Source organism: Equus quagga, chromosome 6 (genome assembly GCF_021613505.1).
Source record: "Equus quagga isolate Etosha38 chromosome 6, UCLA_HA_Equagga_1.0, whole genome shotgun sequence".
Taxonomy (NCBI): Eukaryota; Metazoa; Chordata; class Mammalia; order Perissodactyla; family Equidae; genus Equus; species Equus quagga.
Genome location: NC_060272.1, coordinates 15,754,632 through 15,775,424, shown reverse-complemented (window position 1 = coordinate 15,775,424; position 20,793 = coordinate 15,754,632). Strand labels below are relative to the sequence as shown.

Genomic DNA, 20,793 nt, shown 5'->3' with positions numbered 1-20,793 from the left:
GCTGAGGTCAAATGGTGCTCTGTAGGGAAATTGTTATTTTGTTAAATAATAATGAATTATCAACACCTCCATGTCTGACCCTGCTAGTATCTTTCCCACAGTGTTCAAACCAACGAATAGCTTCTGCGTCCTTCAGGGGGTCTTCTGAACCCTTGGAACATCCAATCCACATACCCCGTATCTGCTATTCTGCATGGTTAGTGGGGTGGGGTTGGATGTGAAAAGAGGTTGGAGAGCTGGAAGGTTCTTCCCAGCAGAACCTCTCTGAGATATATTCAACAGCTGGATTACAAATCTCAAGAAGGGCACCTAGCTGTGGCCACTGCCTCAGGGGACCAGGGCAGAGGAAGACCTGCCCTCTCTGGTCTACCTTCAGAGATAGAGTAACTTCCCAGGGTTTACTGTGTTGAGGATTCATATGGCTCCACAATTGGGTCTTTACTTGCTAGAGAATGTCAGGACCAGGGATGGGGCCTCTTGGAGCCCAGTTTTATCAAGGAGCACATTCACATCCGCTTTCAGCAAGCTTTTCTGCTGATAGCCCTCAGGAGCCAGTATTGCTCCCTTTCAGAAAGTATGAGACCTCCCTCTAGGTCTGAGACCACAGCAGCTCCTACCACCACACCAAGAAGACTGGGCTGGGGGGTATTGGTGAGTTTTTGGTGCACAATACCATTTTATGTACTGTTCTAGTAGGAAGGAAAATTTAAAGAAGAATTAAACCTCTAGGGTACCAAGTCCGTAGAATTGTGTCCATTTTACAGCCTGGGGCTCAAGTATGCAGCACATACCTCTTCAGTTCTTCACCTCTGCTCCTTCCTGGGTGCTGAGTGCAAAACCCTACCACCTCTCCACCTCACCTGCATTCCCTTTTGCACTGACCCCTCTGATCTGGACTCTAGAACAGGAGCACAATGGGCTCTCCAAAGGCCCCCCTCTTCCTGATACAGATGCTACTGTTAGATCCCACAGCTCAAGTGGCCTGCTAACAAATCTAGGCCAAACCCAGCCGAGCTGATAAGATTTCCAGAAGAGTTCCTAAAAATACATTTCTCCCTAAATCAGCCTTGCCAATCACTGTACAATCAGAGAACTTTAAGGACAGAAGTGGCCTTGGAAATTATTGCATCCCTTCTGTTTTAAAGCTAAGAAAGCGTCCCAGAGGGCTGAAATACGAGCAAGAACAACAATGGCTGAGAAATATTTCAAATAGTCATGAAGATGGAACAAAGCAAGCCATAAAGGCCGGCACAAACTATGAGCTGTGTAGTATATTCATTCATTTACTTGTCCATTCATCCACTCACTCATTCAGCAAATATTTATTGAGTTCTTACTATGTCGTAAAGTTTGGTGTTGCAGTGGATGTCAGGGATGCAGACAGACCCTGCCCTTACACACATTACATTCTGGTTGGGGGAGAAAATGAACAGATAAGTAAGTAAAAATGTGAGTGGCAAATAGCGATTAGGACTTTGGAGGGAAATAAAGCAGGGTGAGCCAAGAGGACGTAGGACTTAGGCCATATTACATCAGGAAAGGCCTCCCCATAGGCTGATATCTGAGCCGCGTGACTGTCTGCGAGAGACACACTCTCAGTAGATGGAACAGCAGGTCAAAGCCCCAGGCAGGCCAATGCTTGGCTGCTCCAGCACCAGCCGAAGGTGAAGGCAGCTAAAGGAGAGTGAGCAAGGAGAGAAGAGGAGAGGCGGTCAGGGAAGAAGTGGGGCTGATCATAGAGGTCAGTATGGGCCATTGTAAGGCTCTTGGCTTTCACATTCAGGAGGCAGGAAGTCATTGAAGGTGTCTAGGCAGTGAAGTGACATGATAGGATTACATTTTCAAAAGGTTTCTCAGAATAACGTGTTGAGATGGGACTGTAAGGGGGCAAGGGTGGGCAGGGGAGACTGGTTAATGGTTGGTGGTCGCATTAACCCAGATAATGGTGGTTTAGATGGAGGTGGCAGCAGTGTAAGCGGTAAGAAGGGGCTAGATTCTGGGTATATTAAGAAGGCAGAGCCAAGGGAATTTCCTAAGGGATCAGATGTGGTATAACAGAGACAGGGAGGGAGGGAGAAGGAAAGGAAGAAGTGAGAGAGAGAAGGGATAAAATTTGGGAGTTGTCACTCTCTAGTGGGCTTAAAGCCATAAAGCTGGAGGAAAGAATGGTGCACAGAAGCCTGGTAGATTTTGCAGCCAAACTGCCTGTGTTCTAGCCCTTTCTTCCGCCTTCACATTCATCATCCACAGAAATGGTAGCCTCCTCCTTCTCCAATAAACACTGGCTGCCAGGCATGAACTCTTTGATCTCTCTCATCTTTATAGCCTTTCACCTGAAAAACATTATCTCAAATGGTTCTCAATAAATTTTTATTCTAATCTAGTACCTGGTTCTTATCTCACCACTAAAGATGCTAACCCCAGGTTAGTACTGCCATCCCAGGAATCTCTCAGTCAGCTCTATACATAGGCTTCCTCCAGCCCCTGCCTTTTTCTTCTCATTGAGACATGTGCTCTTATTATGGCACCTTCTATTGCAGTTGCTCATTCTAAGCTAAGGGAAACTGCTGGCTTTTCACTCATTTGCAGAGCACACCTAATTATTACGTGCTAAGCCCATGATTGATCCAGTCTCTCTTGGTCACAAATACCAGCCATGCCCACTTGTGACATCACTCACACTGGCACACACATGCACCAAGATACTTTATGATATGTTCATATCTATCATATGATAGCATATGAAATATCATATGATAACAGATACAATTTCCCCCAAGGAGACCAGAACAGCCCTATCACCCACTTCCTCAACTTCAATCACCTCCTTGTGTACTCTTGTTATAACTCAGGCCTTTCTGTTACATTAAATTGCCCATCGCCAAGGCCTTGGCCTTTGAAATTGGCAGCCCCTTTTTCCATCCCTACTTTCAGTTTGCCAAGGATAGATGAAGAAAGTGATGAAACTATACTTATTAATTGCAGAACAAGTTCATGCTATCTCACCAAGGCTATGCTTCCTTGGCCACTTGATGTTCCCTGGCTTTATCCCTCGTTCTCTTCTGCTACTGCCTGCAGGGGCCATCGTAAGCTTCAGGAGCTCTCTGAAAGGCCCAGCCCCACCTCTGCCTGTCTCAGAAGGTAGAACATCTTCTACCAGCCTGAGACAGTACAGGCCACAAGACCAAAGCTGCCCCCATGTCATTCTCCTGCTGTCCAATTGAAAAATGTCTCCCCCACTTCTCACCTTCTTTCAGCCCATGTCTAAGAACTGAGCATCTTATTTCTCACCAAGGTGGAGCCTCCACTGGTGCTAGTGGGCTCGTCTGTCCCCCTCCTTTGGGTACCTCCTCTGGCCGATTGTAGTGCTCTGGCCGACACCTGGACCCTGCCTTCTTTTTCCCAAGCTCCTGTTGTGTTTCTCTCTTTCCATTCAGAAAAGAAAGTCAAGGAGGGAAGTGTGATGGGAAAAGCAGGTACTCTCCCGCTGTCCTGGGTCTTCTCATAGTGCATCCTTACAATTCTGGAAGCCTACTTCAGGTTCACAAAGGTGACTTCCCCAGGAGCGCACAGGTCATCAGTGCCCATCTGATGGCAAAGCAAAGAGAGTTCAAAACTTTGCTTGCTGCTACCTGGTGTTCTTGTGGCACCAAATACTCCAAAGGGCACCAGGTGCTGAGTGCTGCATTTCTCAGCTCTCCATCCCCTCCCCCTGCAGCAACTGCCACAGAAACTGCTGTTAGAGAGTCAGCAATGACTTCCTTGCTATGACATCTAGCCACCATTAATTGTCCACATGCCCTTGGTCTCCTTGTGGTAGTGCACTTTTTTAGCTACTCCTTCCATCTTGAAACTCTGAATCTCTTGATGTTGCAATACTCAGAGGATCTTTTGTCTCTCATTTTTCTTTTTCTGTGGTTTTGCTTGTTCCTCTCCTTTCTGTCGCCTCTAAATAACTGAATGAACTGTCTTTGACCCTCTTCAAGTCTTTCTCTTTTCCTTCCTATATATATATATATATATACAGATGTAGATATAGATATAAATACCTTTCTCTCTTTCTTTAGCCATTCTGTGGTTTTAGCTGTCATTTCTATGAACATTAATTCCAACTGTGTATCCGTGACCATGACCTCTGTCTCCCTATTTTCAACTGGTTTCCACTTCCTGACATCGTTCCTCTGGGGCAGGGCATCAGTGTCCTTCTACCCACACAGGATCCAAAATCTGAAGTCTCCTTTGACTAATCTCTTCCCTGCTCTCCTCATCCTCAATCCCCAAAGATGACCCATTTCTAAGGAATTTACCCCAGCATGATCTGGAATCGCCCTCCTCATTTTCCTTCCCACCACTGCAATATAAGTTTTGGCCTAGATTATTCTTTTTCTCCTGCACCACTGCTATAATCTTTAACCAATTTCACTACCTGTGAGCGCTTCTAATTCTAATGCTTCAAGAGAGCTTCCACCAGTTGGGGTCTTGTCTGGATCCCTCCAGTGCTCCCCAATATCGACCATCCTAATGATCCTGACATTTTGTACCAGAGCCTACTTCATCAGACTTATGCAGACTAAGACCTTACAGCACTATTTTCAATGGAGACAATACACCTTCTAAGGAACTTTGGAAATTTAAAGGAGCATGTTTCCCCATTGACCAAATGACTAGGGAGCATCTCTGGAATGTAAAGGGCAAGAGTAAAGGATTTTGACATCTTGCCATGGATATAACTCCCTCAGCCTGAAGAACCAGCCTGTATCTCATGACTTTAAGTGTCCTGCTGGACATTCACATAGATAAAATTCCTGTTCATAGTGATCTGGATCAAGATCTTAACTCTGTTTTACATATTTGCACAAAGTGGGTTTTTTTCCATTTATCTTTTGGATATCAATATAGCTTAATTTTTTAAAAATGTAACAACTGTGTAAACTGAGGCAAGATTGTTCTTTACCTTGTTAGGAACTTTAACAGGAATTGCTTGGTGTTTTGAAAAGCCACGTCATACCTATCTCAGTTTGCATTTATGTCCATGACACTCAAAATAATGCTACATACATACAGAGGTGAGCATCTGACCACTTCATTCTGTCTAAGCATTAAAATTTTAAAACACATATTATTTATTTTATAAAAAATTACTTCTTTTGATATCTTAGTTGTATTTCAGTTACAGCAATATATTGATTTTTTAAAAGTGTATGCATGTTGGCTGGATTATCTATTACAGTCATGCATTGCTTAATGATGGGGATATGTTCTGAGAAATGCATCATTACACAATTTTGTCACTGTGCAAATGTCAAAGAGGTACACAAACCTAGATGGTACAGCCTACCACATACCTACCACATACCTAGGCTATATGGTGCTAATCTTTTGGGAGTCATCATAAGGTGGTACATGATGTATTTTCATTTGGTCTTAATAAAACTTGTTACAGGGGCCAGCCTGGTGGTGCAGTGGTTAAGTTCGTGCACTCCACTTTGGCGCTCCGGGGTTTGCCGGTTCAGATCCTGAGCCCAGACCTATGCACCACTTATCAAGCCATGCTGTGGCAGGCATCCCACATATAAAGTAGAGGAAGAGGGGCATGGATGTTAGCTCAGGGCCAATCTTCCTCAGCAAAAAGAGGAGGATTGGCAGCAGATGTTAGCTCAGGTCTAATCTTCCTCAAAAGAAGTTGTTAAAAAATTTTGTCAAAAAAGGGGGTATTGGCATTTATAGGTAACAGGCAGATGAAATAGAAAATTAACTGGTGATAATGGAAAGAGAGAAAAGGAAAAAGGTCAGCTGAAAAGCAGTCCTGTCCACCAGAGGCTGTAGCCAGGGAAGGAAATGGAAGCTCTGACAAAGACTTCTCTGGGAATTCAGGGCCTGATTGCAGCCTGCAGCTCAATAATCATTCTTTCTGACTACAGCCACTGGGTCCTGGACATCCAGGAAACCGGTAAGTGCTGTCAGTCTTAAATGGTATCTAATACGATTGCTTTTATTATAGTAAGAGCGTCTCCTAACTGAATTATAAATGTTTAGATAGAAAACACAGAGACAGTGAAAAAAACATAATTTGAATACAAATATGTGTTGAATATATTATATCTGGCTGTAGTTTCAGGAGTATATTTAGAAATTTCTTCTCTTCTAATTGGAGATGAGATTTCTTTGTTCATTCCTGGGCACTGCAGTGAAAATGGACTAGAAATTTTCACAGGTTAAAATGACCCTGGATTTTATGAATTTTTCACTTGTACTTTAAGATACAAGATACAAGAGAAAAATTTTAGTTGAGACTTTCTCTTTTTATGACAAGCCAGTTGTCATGAACACTGGCTTATGTGACACACCATGTGACCTTGGGTGTCCTGGTGTTTCATTTCCCCTGTGGAAATGTGTTTGAAAGTTTGTTCAAAGGAACAAAGTACCGTGTTAGATGAAGACATCATTGTTAGCCATGGTTATTTCCCTGCTTAGAATGAATGTTTGTTTGGGCTTAGTCTCAGAAGAGCATCTATCAAATGTTTGTCTAACTAATATTCTAGGAAGGACGTCATAGCGTGTACCACCTTCATAGAAAGGACTTTTCTACTTTCTTTTGCTTACACTTCATTTACTTTACAGAAATTTATAACTTTAATGAGTAGAAGTTATTTCCACCTGTCACGTGTGTGTGTGTGTATACCTGCACATAGAGCTAAGGTGTGTAGATGCCCTATCTAATGTTCATAAGGTTAGATACCATATAGACAGTACTTATAATATACTCCTAAATATATTTTGGTTGCAGTACATCTATTTATGGCTTAGGTATTTTCAGTCCCCTTGATTCCAAACAAAGAAACTGAAACTCAGAAAGCTTAGGTGACATTACACAGCCATTCAGGACAGGGGAGAGACTAGAATCCAGGGTAGAAAAATTGGTTCATACCCCTAAACCATGCAGACGTTTCAAAGCACCATTTCATTTATATTTTCAATAAATTAAAAAGAAACCAATCTTAATGTATCTAGAAAGAAAAATCTTTTTAAAGACAATCACTTTTGCTGTGCCCTTCACTCTTTTTGTTCAACAAGTCAATTAGGTTCTTTATTTCTTTCAGGGTGGGACCTTTCTCAATACTGTATTTTTATTGGTCCGTTGGGCTTCCTATGAGAAGGCCCCAGTTGGGGACCTCTTCTCAGTGGCTGTGATTACAAGGCAGGATTACACCCACTCCTGGAGGTCAAGTGGCTCTCAGCCCAGTACTCCAGCCAGCAGCTCCTCTAGGTCCCTCTCCAGCCCAGGCGTCTGCATCTGATAGGCGCAGGATGTGGCCGAGTCATTGATCAAGGGAGAGAGCACATTGAGAGCTATTTTAAATTAAGCTCCCGAAATAGAGTTGGGGATGTTCAAACATCAAGCCACTCACAGGAGGGAAAAATCATTTTAAAAAAAATATATACCTTAAAAATTTAAAAATCAAAGATAGGAAACCCAAAGAGTCTCCAAACTAGAAATAGGAAACTCAAGGAGACATAGTTTCTTTATTGTAATTAGATTTATGCAAAGTAAAATTAAAAAGGCATCCCATAAATTACTTAATGGATAATGAATCCTTCACTGACTCAGAAATCGGTTTGTTTTGTAAGGATCCTTTAATCAGCTCCCTAGGAGGCTGACGTCTGGCAGACAGCTAAAATACCATAGATGACCCAAAGTAAACCGGAGGAGCTGTGCACTGCAGAACTATTTTCCTTAAGGCAGTCTTAAATTTTGATCAATCTCAGTCTCAAGATTGGACGTGACTGATGTTTTTCCCTTCAAAACTGCACAAACCAGCTACAAAGCGTTGTCAAGGCGAGGACACCTGGGGTCCACAGCCCGGGCTTGTCTGAGGGGCGTGGAATGAAGGGAGGTCACCTGGGCTGTAGGGTGGAAGGCCACGATTTCTAAACTCGCCCTGCTGCATCACTGAGTGGCTGTAAAAGAACGTGAGCGGCAAATTCTTTTAGGCAGTCAAAAGCCACAGCTTTCTGAAAATCTAACACCTAGAAGAGTTTTAAATATATTTTGAAAAATGAAGTGTCATGTAAGTGAAGAGCCTAAAAATAGCTTGGGATTATTTTGTAGAGTTGAAAGGCAAGTCCTTTGGCATTTCAGGAAATACTACAGAACCTCGTTTCTTTATCCTTGAACTTCAGCCTTGCCTTTCCTTTGAAGATGAGTCAAGCAGTGAACCTGGATATGTGTGACATCTGGCGCTGTCTGGAGAGGATGGGGGCCACAAAGCAGCCCCTCCATAAAGAGTTCTAGCAGTAAGGGACTAAGGATGGAGCTGCTGGCCACCGAGGACCACTGGCCCCTAAGACAGGAGAAAGAAGCCCATCCACCCCCGCCCAAGGCCTGCTTCATCCTGAGCAAACTCTCCGGGCTATGAGCTAGCCTATTTCTTTAATTTTCATAGAATGAAGTCTTATCTGGGACAAATCTCTCAGGTGTTTTCTTTTTTAGTCTAGTTTTGCTTTGTTTTATTTTTGATGATCGGAAACATAGCCACCAGGATAAGCCCCTGGCCAGCCCTCCTGCAGTTGTTTCTGTGAGAATTGGAAAAGCCGAGACCCTGTAGTCAACTCAGGGCAGACATCTTTGATCCCTCAGCAACCTGCTTGACGCCTGGCCTGCAGGAGGGTGACAAGAAATGCTTACTACAGTGGTTCTCAAACGTGAGCGTGCCTCAGAGTCACCCCCAGGAGGGCTCAATAAACACAGGTTGCTGAACCCCGCCCCGCAGGGCTTCTGATTCCAGACCTCTGGGCCGGGGCCCGAGAATCTATATTTCTAACAAGCCCTCAGGGGCTGATGCTGGCCCAGGTACTACACTTTGAAAATCGCTGGGAAGGATTCTGGGTTTTGAAGCTCAAAGAATTTATCCCTGGGGCAGCTCCTCACCCTCACCCCCAAACTACTTGGCAGCAATGGGGTGAGCCAGTGGCACCTGCTGGAATTTTCCTACAGGGTAATACTGAAATTCCCAATTTAGAGCCTTATTCCTGCAGCTTAGACTTTGCACCATATTAAAACGCAAATGCTCATTGGAGGAGGATGGGGAGTTCATTTGACAAACATTTGTCGAGCATATTCTGCATACCAGGCACTGAACTAAACTCTGGGGATTTGAAAATAATAGACAAAGTCTATTACATATACAGGGCAAACGCTGTAGAGCTTATAATGGAGGGAGGCAGTTGGAAAAATCAATATTTACAGTTCTTGAGAATTAAGAAATGATGATAGACACTGTTAAAAGATGGGCTATAGAGGAGTTATCAAAAGGGGAATGAAGGAGGTCAGGCGGGAGCACCATTTCAGGGTGGAGGGTCAGTGAGGGCTCGCCAGCCCAGCGACTCAGCTGAGCCTTCAAGGGCAAGATCATCTCCTCCTCTGTGGGGAGGCTTAGGAAGGCAGGAGCGGGAGAAAACCTGAGGTTACTGAATGCCTGAAGAGGACAAGGAAAGGGAATGCCAATAAGACATAAGACCAGAGAAGTAACTGGGGACAACTACTTCGAAATTCTGCCTGGGTTCTGCATTGGAAGGAGCTACCTGGGATGGGATAGATTGGGATGTCAGAAATAAAACTGAAGCACAAGTCAAAGAAGTGAGAAAATGGACAAACAGCAAAGCATTAGGAGACACTTAAACAGAAAGAACTGGAGAATAACATAGGGAAGAGACTCTGTTTCCCAGTACAGCTCAGAAACTTCTGGGAAAGATAAATGGTGACTCACATATAATAAGGCCAACGCCAGCACATATGGGATCTGTCTGAGTGTTACAAAAAGGTGCCCTTTGGGGCCGGCCTGGTGGCCAAATGGTTAAAGTTCTGCACACTCTGCTTCAGCGGTCTGGGGTTCGCAGGTTTGAATCCTGGCTGTGGACATACTCCACTCACCAGCCATGCTGTGGAGGCATCCCACATACAAAGTAGAGGAAGACTGGCACAGATGTTAGCTCAGGGAGAATCTTCCTCACCCAAAAAGAAAGAAAGAAAAAGGTGCCCTTTCCACACAGACACACTTAACAGGGGCCCCACTTGGCAGATGAACTAGAAAACACCGTCCTTTGCTCCTCACTCACGTGGGGCACTGGGGAACGGAATCAGCGGCTGCCTTTCCACCAAGCCCTCAAACCAAGCAGGCTCCCTGTCAATGCTCCCAGTGCATTCAGGCTACTCACGACACCTGGTGAGTGCTTGGGCCCTAAAAGTGTTTCGTTCACTTCTAGGTTAGGAGCAGCTGGAGGAAGAAAGCAGGCTTCGGATCTTTGTAGTAACACTGTGGGATTTGTGCTTAGGAAAACTTCCATGTGGTTTCCCTTCAGCTGCAAAATAAAGCAGCCTGAGAAATGAGGGATGCTTCAGATAAGAGGCCCCGCAAGCGCCCCGTGCAGTCAGCTTTTTTGATCCCTAAGGCAGTGACCTGCTTACAGAATCCATGGCTGGAGCAGATCCACCCCAGGCACAATCCTGGTCATTGCTGTAGACCTACTGCGGACAGTGAGGAAGCCTGAAAGGGGATTTGTTCAATAAATATTTATACAGCCAGTCCTCCTCACCTTGCGTTGGGACAGCACTTGACTGTTTACAAAGTATCTTTACGTGTCCTCTGTAAGCTGTCCTGCCTGGCAGCAACTAGGTAATGCAGGTGGGAACTATCAGCAACGTTTTACTGATGAAGAAACTGGATCTCAGAGAAATTGACTTACCCAAGGTCATATGAAGGAACCTTGGCAAAACGAGAACTAGAATCTGGCTCTTAGGGCAGGATACTTGCCAACATTTCAGAAAGTTCTGTATTGGCTGATATAAGAAAAGCAAGAGCCCCTAAGATAGCGCCCTCAATGAAAATATAACGGAAGCGACATACATAATTCTGAATTTTGAGGGGCTACAAAAGAAGCAAGTCAGTTTAATTTTAATAATAAACTCTAACCCAATTTGTTAGAAATATTACCAGTTCATCACATAGTAAATATGAAACAATATTAATGAGGTATTTTCATTTTTTTTATACTAATTCTTTAAAACTCAGTGTGTATTTCACACTTAGAGCACATCTCGGTTAGGATGCTGCACTTTCGTTGGAAATACTTGATCTGTATTTGGCTTCCATAAAGTTTGCAACTGAAAAGTAGATTCACGTACTCAAGTCGATCCAAGTGTACTTAGAAGTTTTCCAATAACTAAATTAAGGATCAGTTTTTAATTAAATTTACATTAATTAAGAATAAATAAAATTTTAAAATTTAGTTCCTCAGTGGCACAAGCGACATTTCAAGTGCTCAACAGCCACATGTGGCTAGTGGCTTCTACATTGGTGAGTGAAGCCGCAACACACAGCCCTTTCTCCCAGGAGTTTGCAGTCTCGCAGATCCAGTATGGAACTGGTCTATGTATTAGCATAGTTTAGTTTTGTCCCTCGATTGCCATGTTAAAAGTTGGTCTTCTCCGTCCTAACCCATCGTTGCCCATCTCCTTTGGTGGCCTCCCTTAACCTGATTCAAATCTGCTCTCTCTTCCCCAGTCCCACAGCTGCCCGCCTGTACACACTCCAGAAGATGGAGGTTGTGATGGTCCAAGAGAGGCGGCATCTTTGATAATAGTGACTCTATAACTTCTAGGACAGAAACAGAGAACAAACTGGCAGAAAGAGTGGATTCATGAGAGGTTAGGATAGCAATATATTTCGGTTCAATACGATGTACGTTCTTCTCCTTCTGGAGCCTCTTTGACTTACACAGGACTCCGGCTATCAGAAAAGTTTGGCTCCTCTGCTTTTAAAAGCAAGTTCATTTTGATAGAGTCTGACTATCTGAATTTCGGTTGGATTTTCATAGTAACTAGAAATGCCAATCTGTTTCTCCCAGGAAAAAAAACTTCTTATCTAAAAGTATAAGCAAAAACATACCCTATTCCCTGGATAGGGTTGAGAGCATTGTTCCTGTGCCGTTTTTAGGAATACTCGAGTAATTATTCATTTGCCATCTATGCATAAATGCATGTTTGCTTGATTCTTTGCCTACATGTGAAGCCTTGGCAAAGACTGTGCTGCCTTTGAGGATGAGCGTCTTCTGCATCTTTGCCGTCCTGTAACCCCACCAGACCCTGGTCCATAGGACTCAGGGACTCTCTAATATATTTTGAAAATATGAATTAGAAGGGTCCAACCTATCATTTGAAATCTCCTTGTTATTAGTGCCTCAGCTCTACTGAATACACCAGCAGAAATATTTCTTCATCCCTTGCTTCCCTCATCCTTTGTTCTCCAGGGGGGTTGGAGGTGGGGGTTGAGGTAATGCGGGTGCAGGTCCAGGCTGGTCCATGAAACCTGACCCAGAGTAAATTTGGTTATTAAACTCATCTTCTTAAACTCCCTAAGTTAAGCTAGTTGATGTTAGCTGCTGGGGACACAAAGCTGCCAAACAGACAAGCTGGAGCCTGCCAGTCCCCTCAGATATGTCACTATTGGAGTTAGGAGTGTGTCACAGCTTTCAAAGTTGCCGGTTTCCTTACACGCACATACAATTATAACTCATCCAAACACTGCTACTAACAAGTAAAAGAAGTATTGGGATGAAGTGGCGTTTCCCACTAGTCTCCAACATCCGTCTAAATAGACGTTCCATGGTCAGATGAACTCGGGACACATCATTGCTTCTCTTCTCCTATTAGAGACTCAGTCATGGCCGAAGAAAGCCCTATTTCAAGGAAGCCTTTCAGCTTGGTTTACCTGAAGTTAACTAAACATAATTGATTTGGGGGCCTACCTTTTCAGGGAACACTTGTGAACCACTCAAGAATTCCTGCTCTCTGAACTTATTTGGTACATGCCAATTTTAAATAATCTACTTCCAGTCTCCATTAACGTTCTTGGTTATACATTTTTTAGAAGGACATCAAGGCTAAGCAAGTATCTAAGGTAGCTTATTGCACATACGATTTATGAAAATTATTAACTTCCGGTATTTAGTCCTTTATTCATGCTTGACCCAGTAATGTAAAGTTTTTAATGTTTTAATAATTTCATAATTCTTGAAAATATTAAAAGAAACTAAATATGCTGATGTTAGAAATCAGAATTTACCAATTATATTTTTGTTGTAGATATGTGATTCAACTCCAGCATTCCACAGAACAGGGCATTTTTAGGTTGTGACTCCATCAAAAACCAAAGTGAACTAAACTAAAACTAACTTGTATTCATTCATTTAGTCAGTGAGTCAATCATCAATTAAATTGATCAATAAATATTTTTTTTAGGACTAACGGCCATGAACTAAGGCACTAGGGATGCGGTCATGAAAAATACAAATAATCCTTACCCTCCAAGTGCTTACAGCATCGAGGGGAATAGTAACATTAAGGAAGTAATGACAGTAGAGAGAAAGTATAAGACTTGAGAATAAACATCAGGGGGCTTCTCTCTCTCCATCTCTAAGTGAAATCCCTGTAAATGAGAAAGGATGTAAAGAATAAGGGGCCCACACTTCATCCAAAATGACAATATCCTTATTACATAGGAGAGATACGTCCCAAATAATTGTTTATAGCATTCCAACAATAAAATCAATGATCTAAATGTGAAATTAATTGGAAAGCACAGTTCTAATACACTGTTTTGGCGATTAAGCACATTAGATTGAATTGTTTCAGAATGCCTAATTATTGTGACTGCCACACTCATCTGCTTGAGTCATTCCTAACTTTTGGACCACTGCCTAGATCATTTCTGCAATCCGGTTTCAGTTTCGTATTCTCTCTCTCTCTTTTTTAAATGCATAACTTTCCTCACTGTACTCAAAGCTCAAAGCTCTAAACTGCACTTTGGCAAATTTTAGGTAAGAGCTAAGTAGTTTGTTAAAGTGTTGATTCCATTGAGTTTGGATGTAAGTTGATATTTTATTTGTGTTTTGCAGGTTCACCATTTAAAAGTGCCTGTGTGAAGTCACTTTTGCTGGAAACGGCAGCCCGGGAGTACTTGTTGTGTTCAAATCTTGTTTTTACGTCAAATATACCGTTACGCTGACCTTACGGAGTGGATGAAGATACCTCAATAGTCTGACTTTGCCAATTGCTTGATTTCAGAATTTTGAAAGGTGGAGGGAAAAAGAAATCTTGCTAAGATCTGAACGTTTACGTGGCTTATTTTCCAGCATCATCAATAGCTGTGAGCGTCAGAACTAAATATTCTCCCAAGGAGTGCCATGATATTGAAGTCACTTTATTAAAAACAGCTGTATCTGCAAAACGGCCAAGAGACTCGGACGTTTACAGCCAGAGATGACACTGAGCATGCTTTTATCGCGGCCCACAGTCTTCAAGTGGGGCATATTGATTGATGAGTGACTGCCCACCGATAAATTCTCTCCTTACTCTGTTTCCTGGATTGGACTTCATTAAGCAATTTATCACTTACCTTCAGACTTACATGTGGGATTTTTCACAATAGCTTTGGAATCATTGGAACTTGGATTGATTTCATCATTTAACAGAAACTAATAGAATCCAAATTATTTTATCATCATGGCTTTGAATGTTGCCCCAGTCAGAGATACAAAATGGCTGACATTAGAAGTCTGCAGACAGTTCCAAAGAGGAACGTGCTCACGCTCTGATGAGGAATGCAAATTTGCTCACCCCCCAAAAAGCTGTCAGGTTGAAAATGGAAGAGTAATTGCCTGCTTTGATTCCCTAAAGGTAAGATAATGCATCTTATATGTCATGTCAATGCCACATTGGGCGTTCAAGTGAAATATTTTTTATTATACTTTTACAGAAGTTTAACAATTGTTTTTAGATTCTGTTTTCTTGTTTGTGGTGACTATTGGGAGATTTTCACTCAAATTTTTTCATACCAGGCATATATAAATTTTTTACAGACCCATGTTTAAATTAAAAATACATGATGGTGTATTTTTGTTCTGGCGTGATATTCATGTACCCAAGAGTTTTAAATCAAAGTCTGGCTTGTGACAACTGAAGATAAATATTTTATTAACGTTTGATCTTCTGGAGGTTATATAAAGGTGAAGAAATTGAATGTGTCACTTTTATGTGCCAGTTACTCTGATTCACCTTTCGAAGAATTTTCTACTCTTATGGCTTTCTTTCTTGACCAAGGGTTTCCTAACGTACTTCTTAATAGGTTTTTCATTCTCTTTGACAATTTGTCATGGTTAACAGATATTACTGAGTACACAATACTCCTTGAGAACCTACTATGTGTAAGTTAACACAGAACACGAAGAAATGAATGTGATTCAAGATTGTATCCTTGATGAGCTCCCTGTCTGGTAGGGAAAACACAGCACATCAGCGAATAACTATAAAGCAAGACAGAAAGGGATGCGTGCTTTAAGAGAGGAATAGAAGACTACTGTGGGGATCCTTAGAAGGGAGAGCTGGCTTCCAATTGACTGTCTCAAGAAATGTTTTTGAAGGCTGTGGCACCTGAGTTGTATACTGAGCTGGGTAGAGTTTGGACTTGAAGAAATGGAGGAATTATAATGAAAGACCCAATTGAAGAAAATGGGGTGACAGCCCATAATTCTTTGAGGTTTATTTTGCCCTAAAATTATGGCTTCTATGAATCCCAGGTTATCTAGGACAGTCCTAACATCATCAGGATACTGTTTTCAATGGAGATAAGTAAGAATAATAGCTAAAAAAGAGCTTAACGTTTGTGTCTCTGCAAAACTTCCTATAAATAAGCTTACCAAACAGTAAAAACAAAAGTAAATGAAGTTGACCCATGCTCTTGCCATATGATTTGGGAAATCAGAGTGCTGCGAGTTTACAAAATAGTGACCTCAGTGTACTCTTGAGTATTAAAGGGACTGGGTATGTTTTCCGGGAAAATTTCATCATAAAGTAAAAAATTATGTCTTGCAAGTCTTACAAGACTTATAAGTCAAAACTGAAAGATAAGATTTCAAATCATATATTTAAGTATATCTTAATGGGAAAATTTTTCTATACACTAAAAGCAGAAGAATTCATCTATAGCCCAACAGAAGTCTTTCAAGAGCTAAAATTTGTAAAATTAAATATGCTATTTACCTCAATAACTACCTTTTATTCCTTTTCTATCATAGAAAGTTTATTAGATTAGACTTTAAGATTATGAATCATTTTGTTTACACAGAAATGAATAGATAGATAAATCACAATTCATATAAACCATAACAGTATAAGCACAATTTTTTTCCTTTTAGTCAAAAAAGTAAACTGAGTATGTATTTGCTTCTGTGATTATCACCAAGGGAAGCATTCACTATAAAAAGCAGTGTAGATTAAAAACTAGATCATAACAACTTCAAGATAGGAAAACAGGTCAGAGATGAGAAATTCATTTTCCAGGACATCCTCAATTCATTCATTTTATTAACCCAAGCCTTCTCTGGTTGCATGTTTACTATTAAGATAACACAGCAAGTTTCTTAGAACTTTCCATTCTTTCTAGTTAGAGAAATATGCCCGACCCATTGAGACTAAGTACTTCTTGAATGTCAACAGGACAACAACTCCCAGATCCTTAGAATTCATTACCTCACTGTGGATTCACCAGGACCACAACTGTTTGGGGATTCCAACCCATAGAAAAAGGATCAAGGACAGTTACGTTTAGCATAAAAATATGAACAAAGCCATGAGAATTTTGAGAACAGTCAAAATGAAAAGGAGCTTTAAAAATCATCCTTAGAAGTGTCCAGGAAAACCATTTTCAAAGGTTGAAGCGTGGTTATATATTGCCTCAAGTTACCACTTCCCTTTTAAAACTGTAAAGTTTAGGTTGTTTAATTTGAGTGTGATGTTACGTATTTTTAAAGTTATCAAACTGTAAAGAATGTGAAAAGAGCCCACAGGATAGGAGTAAGACAGACCTGAGTCTGAATACCTGATCAACCACTTCCCCGACTGAGGAGGGTCATTTATCACTTCTGAGCTTTGTTGTCTCATTAGTAAAATGAGGATATGCACCAGTAAAATTGGCTAAGTATGCGCAGTGCCCAGCACCACGCTGGCATATTCACCTTGCAAGGTGGCTGTAAGGATTATGAGTCCTTACAACAGGGACTGGTAAATAAAAGGCACTCAGAAATAGCAGTGAAAAAGAACAATTATGAGGATGATAATAATGAAGGTATTTAATTATATTTCATTTAATATATTGAAAAAGACAGTTTTGCCAGTGGAACAAGCCTACAATAGAGAGAGGGCAAGGGTTTGAAGTCAGACAGGCCAGAGCATGAACGAACCCCGGCTGGGACACGGGCTGGTTACATCATTTGAGACAAGTTATTTTACCTCCTTGGTTTCAGTTTCCTCTTACTGAAAATTGACATAATAATTTCTACTTCATAAGGTTACTACAAAGACTCACTGGCCTATGATATGCCAGATGCCCAGCACAGGGCCGGACATGGGAGGGACTAGTGATGTTAGTTTCTTTCCCTTCGTAATAAAGTATCACAGTATAGACATCCTTTTTGACGACTGGCTTTACAAGCGAGATGTGTGCAACTCTTAATGTGTCCAGCTCTTAATGCATCCCAACTCTTAAGAATCTACTCTGTGAGTGATAATACCTCAATGATGCAATAGTCATGAGATTAAAAGAAATCAAGTTTGAGGCCACCGACATCATTTTTATTGTGGTTCTTTATTATGAAATATTTCCTGCAAACACTGTGGGTATTTTTATTCATAAAAATAAGCAAGAGGACTCTGTGTTGGCCTATCAATACAAAGAAAAGTCAGTTGTGACCCTGAGATATTCCTTTTTTTGTTTTTATTGTGAGTGATTTGTATACATGAGTAAACTTCTATAAATACATACTAAACAAATTTGTGTGTGTTTTGGAAAGGAGATTGGCTGAGGTGTTTGGAAAGAGAGTCGGAGATATATAAATACTTATATGTTTCAGAAAATATAGCAGAGCTCTTACAGTGATGTTTGTATTTTATTTACAACTGTTACTTTGTCGCAATTTATGTGAAACTACCGGGCACGCAAGCATTTGTGATTTTTTTTAAAGTTACAGTATTATTATGAAAAATGTAATAGCTTTAATCTTTTCCAGAAGGCCAGAACATTCCAGGACACTGTGTTCCACTAGTTAGTCTAACTTGACAAAATGCAAATTGCTTCACGAGCAAGTAACTTCCCTGTAGCAAAGGCCTTGACCAAGTTAACCCATCCCAACCCTTTCATAATCCGTAAAACAATTTCCCTCACAGTTGAGATGTTTGAGATTTTTCAGATTCTTTTTCCTGTAACTGATAGGAACTAATCTGGACTATTTTGCGAACTGAGACATCTGGAAAGGAATAAATGAATTAGTTTTCATGCTTACTGAGACTAAAGGTTTCCATATTTACCACTGTCATCAAATATTTAATATTTTTGCTTAAATACTTAAATCTGAACTCAGCTTAAAAAAGCAAACAACTTTTAAAGTCATGTTCCTAATTTTGGCAAGAAAACCCCCAAAACTCCTAGAGTATTTGGGGAAATTGTTTAGACCTTACATAACCTTTCACAATAACAATTAGTTCAAACTGTGTGATTCTTTTAACACCTAAGTCAGATGACGTCTCTCTTCTATTTGAGGCCTTCCAGAGGCTTCCCACCTCACCCGGAGTGAAGGCCAGTCTCTAGGAAAGCTGTCTCGGCCCTGGGAGGGCTGCTTCCTACCCAACTCCCCTGACTTCAGTCCCACCACGGTCCCCACTCCGGTCTGCTCCGGCCCCCCACCTCTCTGCTGTCCCCTGTGTGTGCCAAGCAGGCCTCGCCTGAAGGGGTTTGCACTCGCCCTTTGCTCTGCCTGGAACAGTCTTGCCTCAGTTATACGAACAGTTTGTTGTTCCCTCATTCCCTTCAGGCTTCTGACCAAAAATACCAACAGTGAAGCCTTTCTGCCAACCTATTTCAAGTAGTGATTCCCCCACTGCGAGGATCCCACTTCCTTATTACCTTGCTTTACTCTTCTCCCTAGCACGTAGCACCATCTGATGAGCTATATACTTATCGGGTCTTTGCTCATTATCCATCTCCCTCCTCTACTCTGCTAGAATGCAAGCTCCATGTAGGTGAGATCATGGCTTTTTTGATCACTGTTATATCCCCAGAGCTTAGAACAGTGTCTCATGCACTGTAGATGTTCAATAGATATTTGTTGAATGGCAGAGCATGTTTGTCAGGAGAGCATTCAAGCTTCTCAGATAGGGCTGCCACATGTAGTTGTACAGGGGTGCACTAGGGGTGCATTTCTCATCATAGTCTATGTGATCAGCACCCCCCTGGAGTTGTGCAGTGCACAACCTGTGTAGTGATATGCTATGGCCATATTCTCAATATCCCAATAGATTTCAAAATCAGGGAGCTCTGTACAGGAAATGGAGACACAGGTGTGTCTCTGGAAGTATAATGCAATGTTGGAAAATTAACAAGTAAATTATTTTATTTTCTCTGAAGCTGTAGGTGATACAGAAACTACGTTTTATTACTCTCATATTCTTTCTAAATTTCAAAAATGTAAAAAAGTAGATCCTGCTCATTTACCCATGGGATGCTGGCTATTAAGTTGGCTGATGGCAAATAAAATTTTAGTCTTCATATTTATGGATGAAAATTTCAAAATTAAAAGTGGTAGATATGTGACCATTTTGGACAGTTCTTAAAAACATATCAAAGAAGGTATCAGAATATGTCATTAGCCTTGACCTTAAATTCATGTTCTTGAAATGCCACTGGGCTCTTAAGTAGAGGCTAATTCTTTGCAGAAATTGCTTGAGTGTTTTCTAAGATATATGCCTAATTCTGGATTCATTCAAAAATATAATCTCAGACAATTGTTTTGTTATCAAGGGAAATCACTGTAGTCATATGGAGCTTACTATCTGCCAGGCATTTTTCAGGCATTATCTACTCTTTCAACAACTTTAAATATTATTCAATCAACCATTACTGATATGGATACAGGCTCAGAAATGTAGGTTTCACGTTTATCCTATAAATGGTGGAGAAGGTGCCTGATGCTAGGTTAAGTGTGACTCTAAAGCTGGCACCATCCCTTCCCTCCTCCTAACTCCTCTTACAGAATAAATCACTGATGTAATTAATTCTAAAACTCCTAATAGCTTAATAATATTCAGGTTTAACAAATTTAGCATATTGAAGTTTAAAAAACATTCTAAAATAGAAGGCCCCAGGAATAAACCTATTTAGCTGTTAGAAAATTAAATATTTAAAAAGAAAGAAACTGAGAGAGAAGGCCAGGCACACGTTGTATTTATTTTTGTTTGTATCTGTATACAATTATACCATCACTTACTAGGTCTTAGTAACAAACATGGTTTTGGTCCAAGATGTTGGGGTGTGTGTGTGTGCCCATATGATTCTGAAACATAGGATTTCAGAAGGTATGATGTGACAAAGTGCATGACAGGTACATACTTTAAGGATTCTTGGACTCACCAATTATGCTTTCTGCATAAGAGACCCATTTCCCTATCATCAGATTTCTGCCCTCTTGGGTAAATCAACCACTTCCCCTTCGTGTCCTCCCTCGACACTATTCAGACCTCCATATAACACTTTACTCCCCTAAGTATGTGTTGCAGTACAAGCCTGTAAACTTCCCAAAGATAGGATTGTGTCTTGTCCATCTTTGTGCCCCAGCACCTAGCGTGGCATCTGCCACATAGCAGAAATGCAATAATAACCATTCAAAGAATGCATAAATTAACAGAGG

The 20,793-nt window shown here is 41.2% G+C and overlaps 1 protein-coding gene across 7 annotated transcripts in view; it reads left to right on the top strand.

The window, feature by feature from the left end:
* Nucleotides 1-20,793, top strand: part of MBNL2 (muscleblind like splicing regulator 2) — a 153,860-nt gene that overhangs the window by 35,537 nt on the left and 97,530 nt on the right. For 6 of the 7 annotated variants that reach the window (XM_046664003.1, XM_046663999.1, XM_046664001.1 and 3 more), the window contains one exon: nucleotides 13,954-14,734. In XM_046664003.1, coding sequence (XP_046519959.1) covers nucleotides 14,561-14,734 — 174 coding nt within the window. In that variant the 5' untranslated portion in view covers nucleotides 13,954-14,560. Of the gene's footprint in view, nucleotides 1-13,814; nucleotides 13,876-13,953; nucleotides 14,735-20,793 lie in introns of those variants that run through there. The other variant, XM_046664002.1, reaches the window with a different exon arrangement.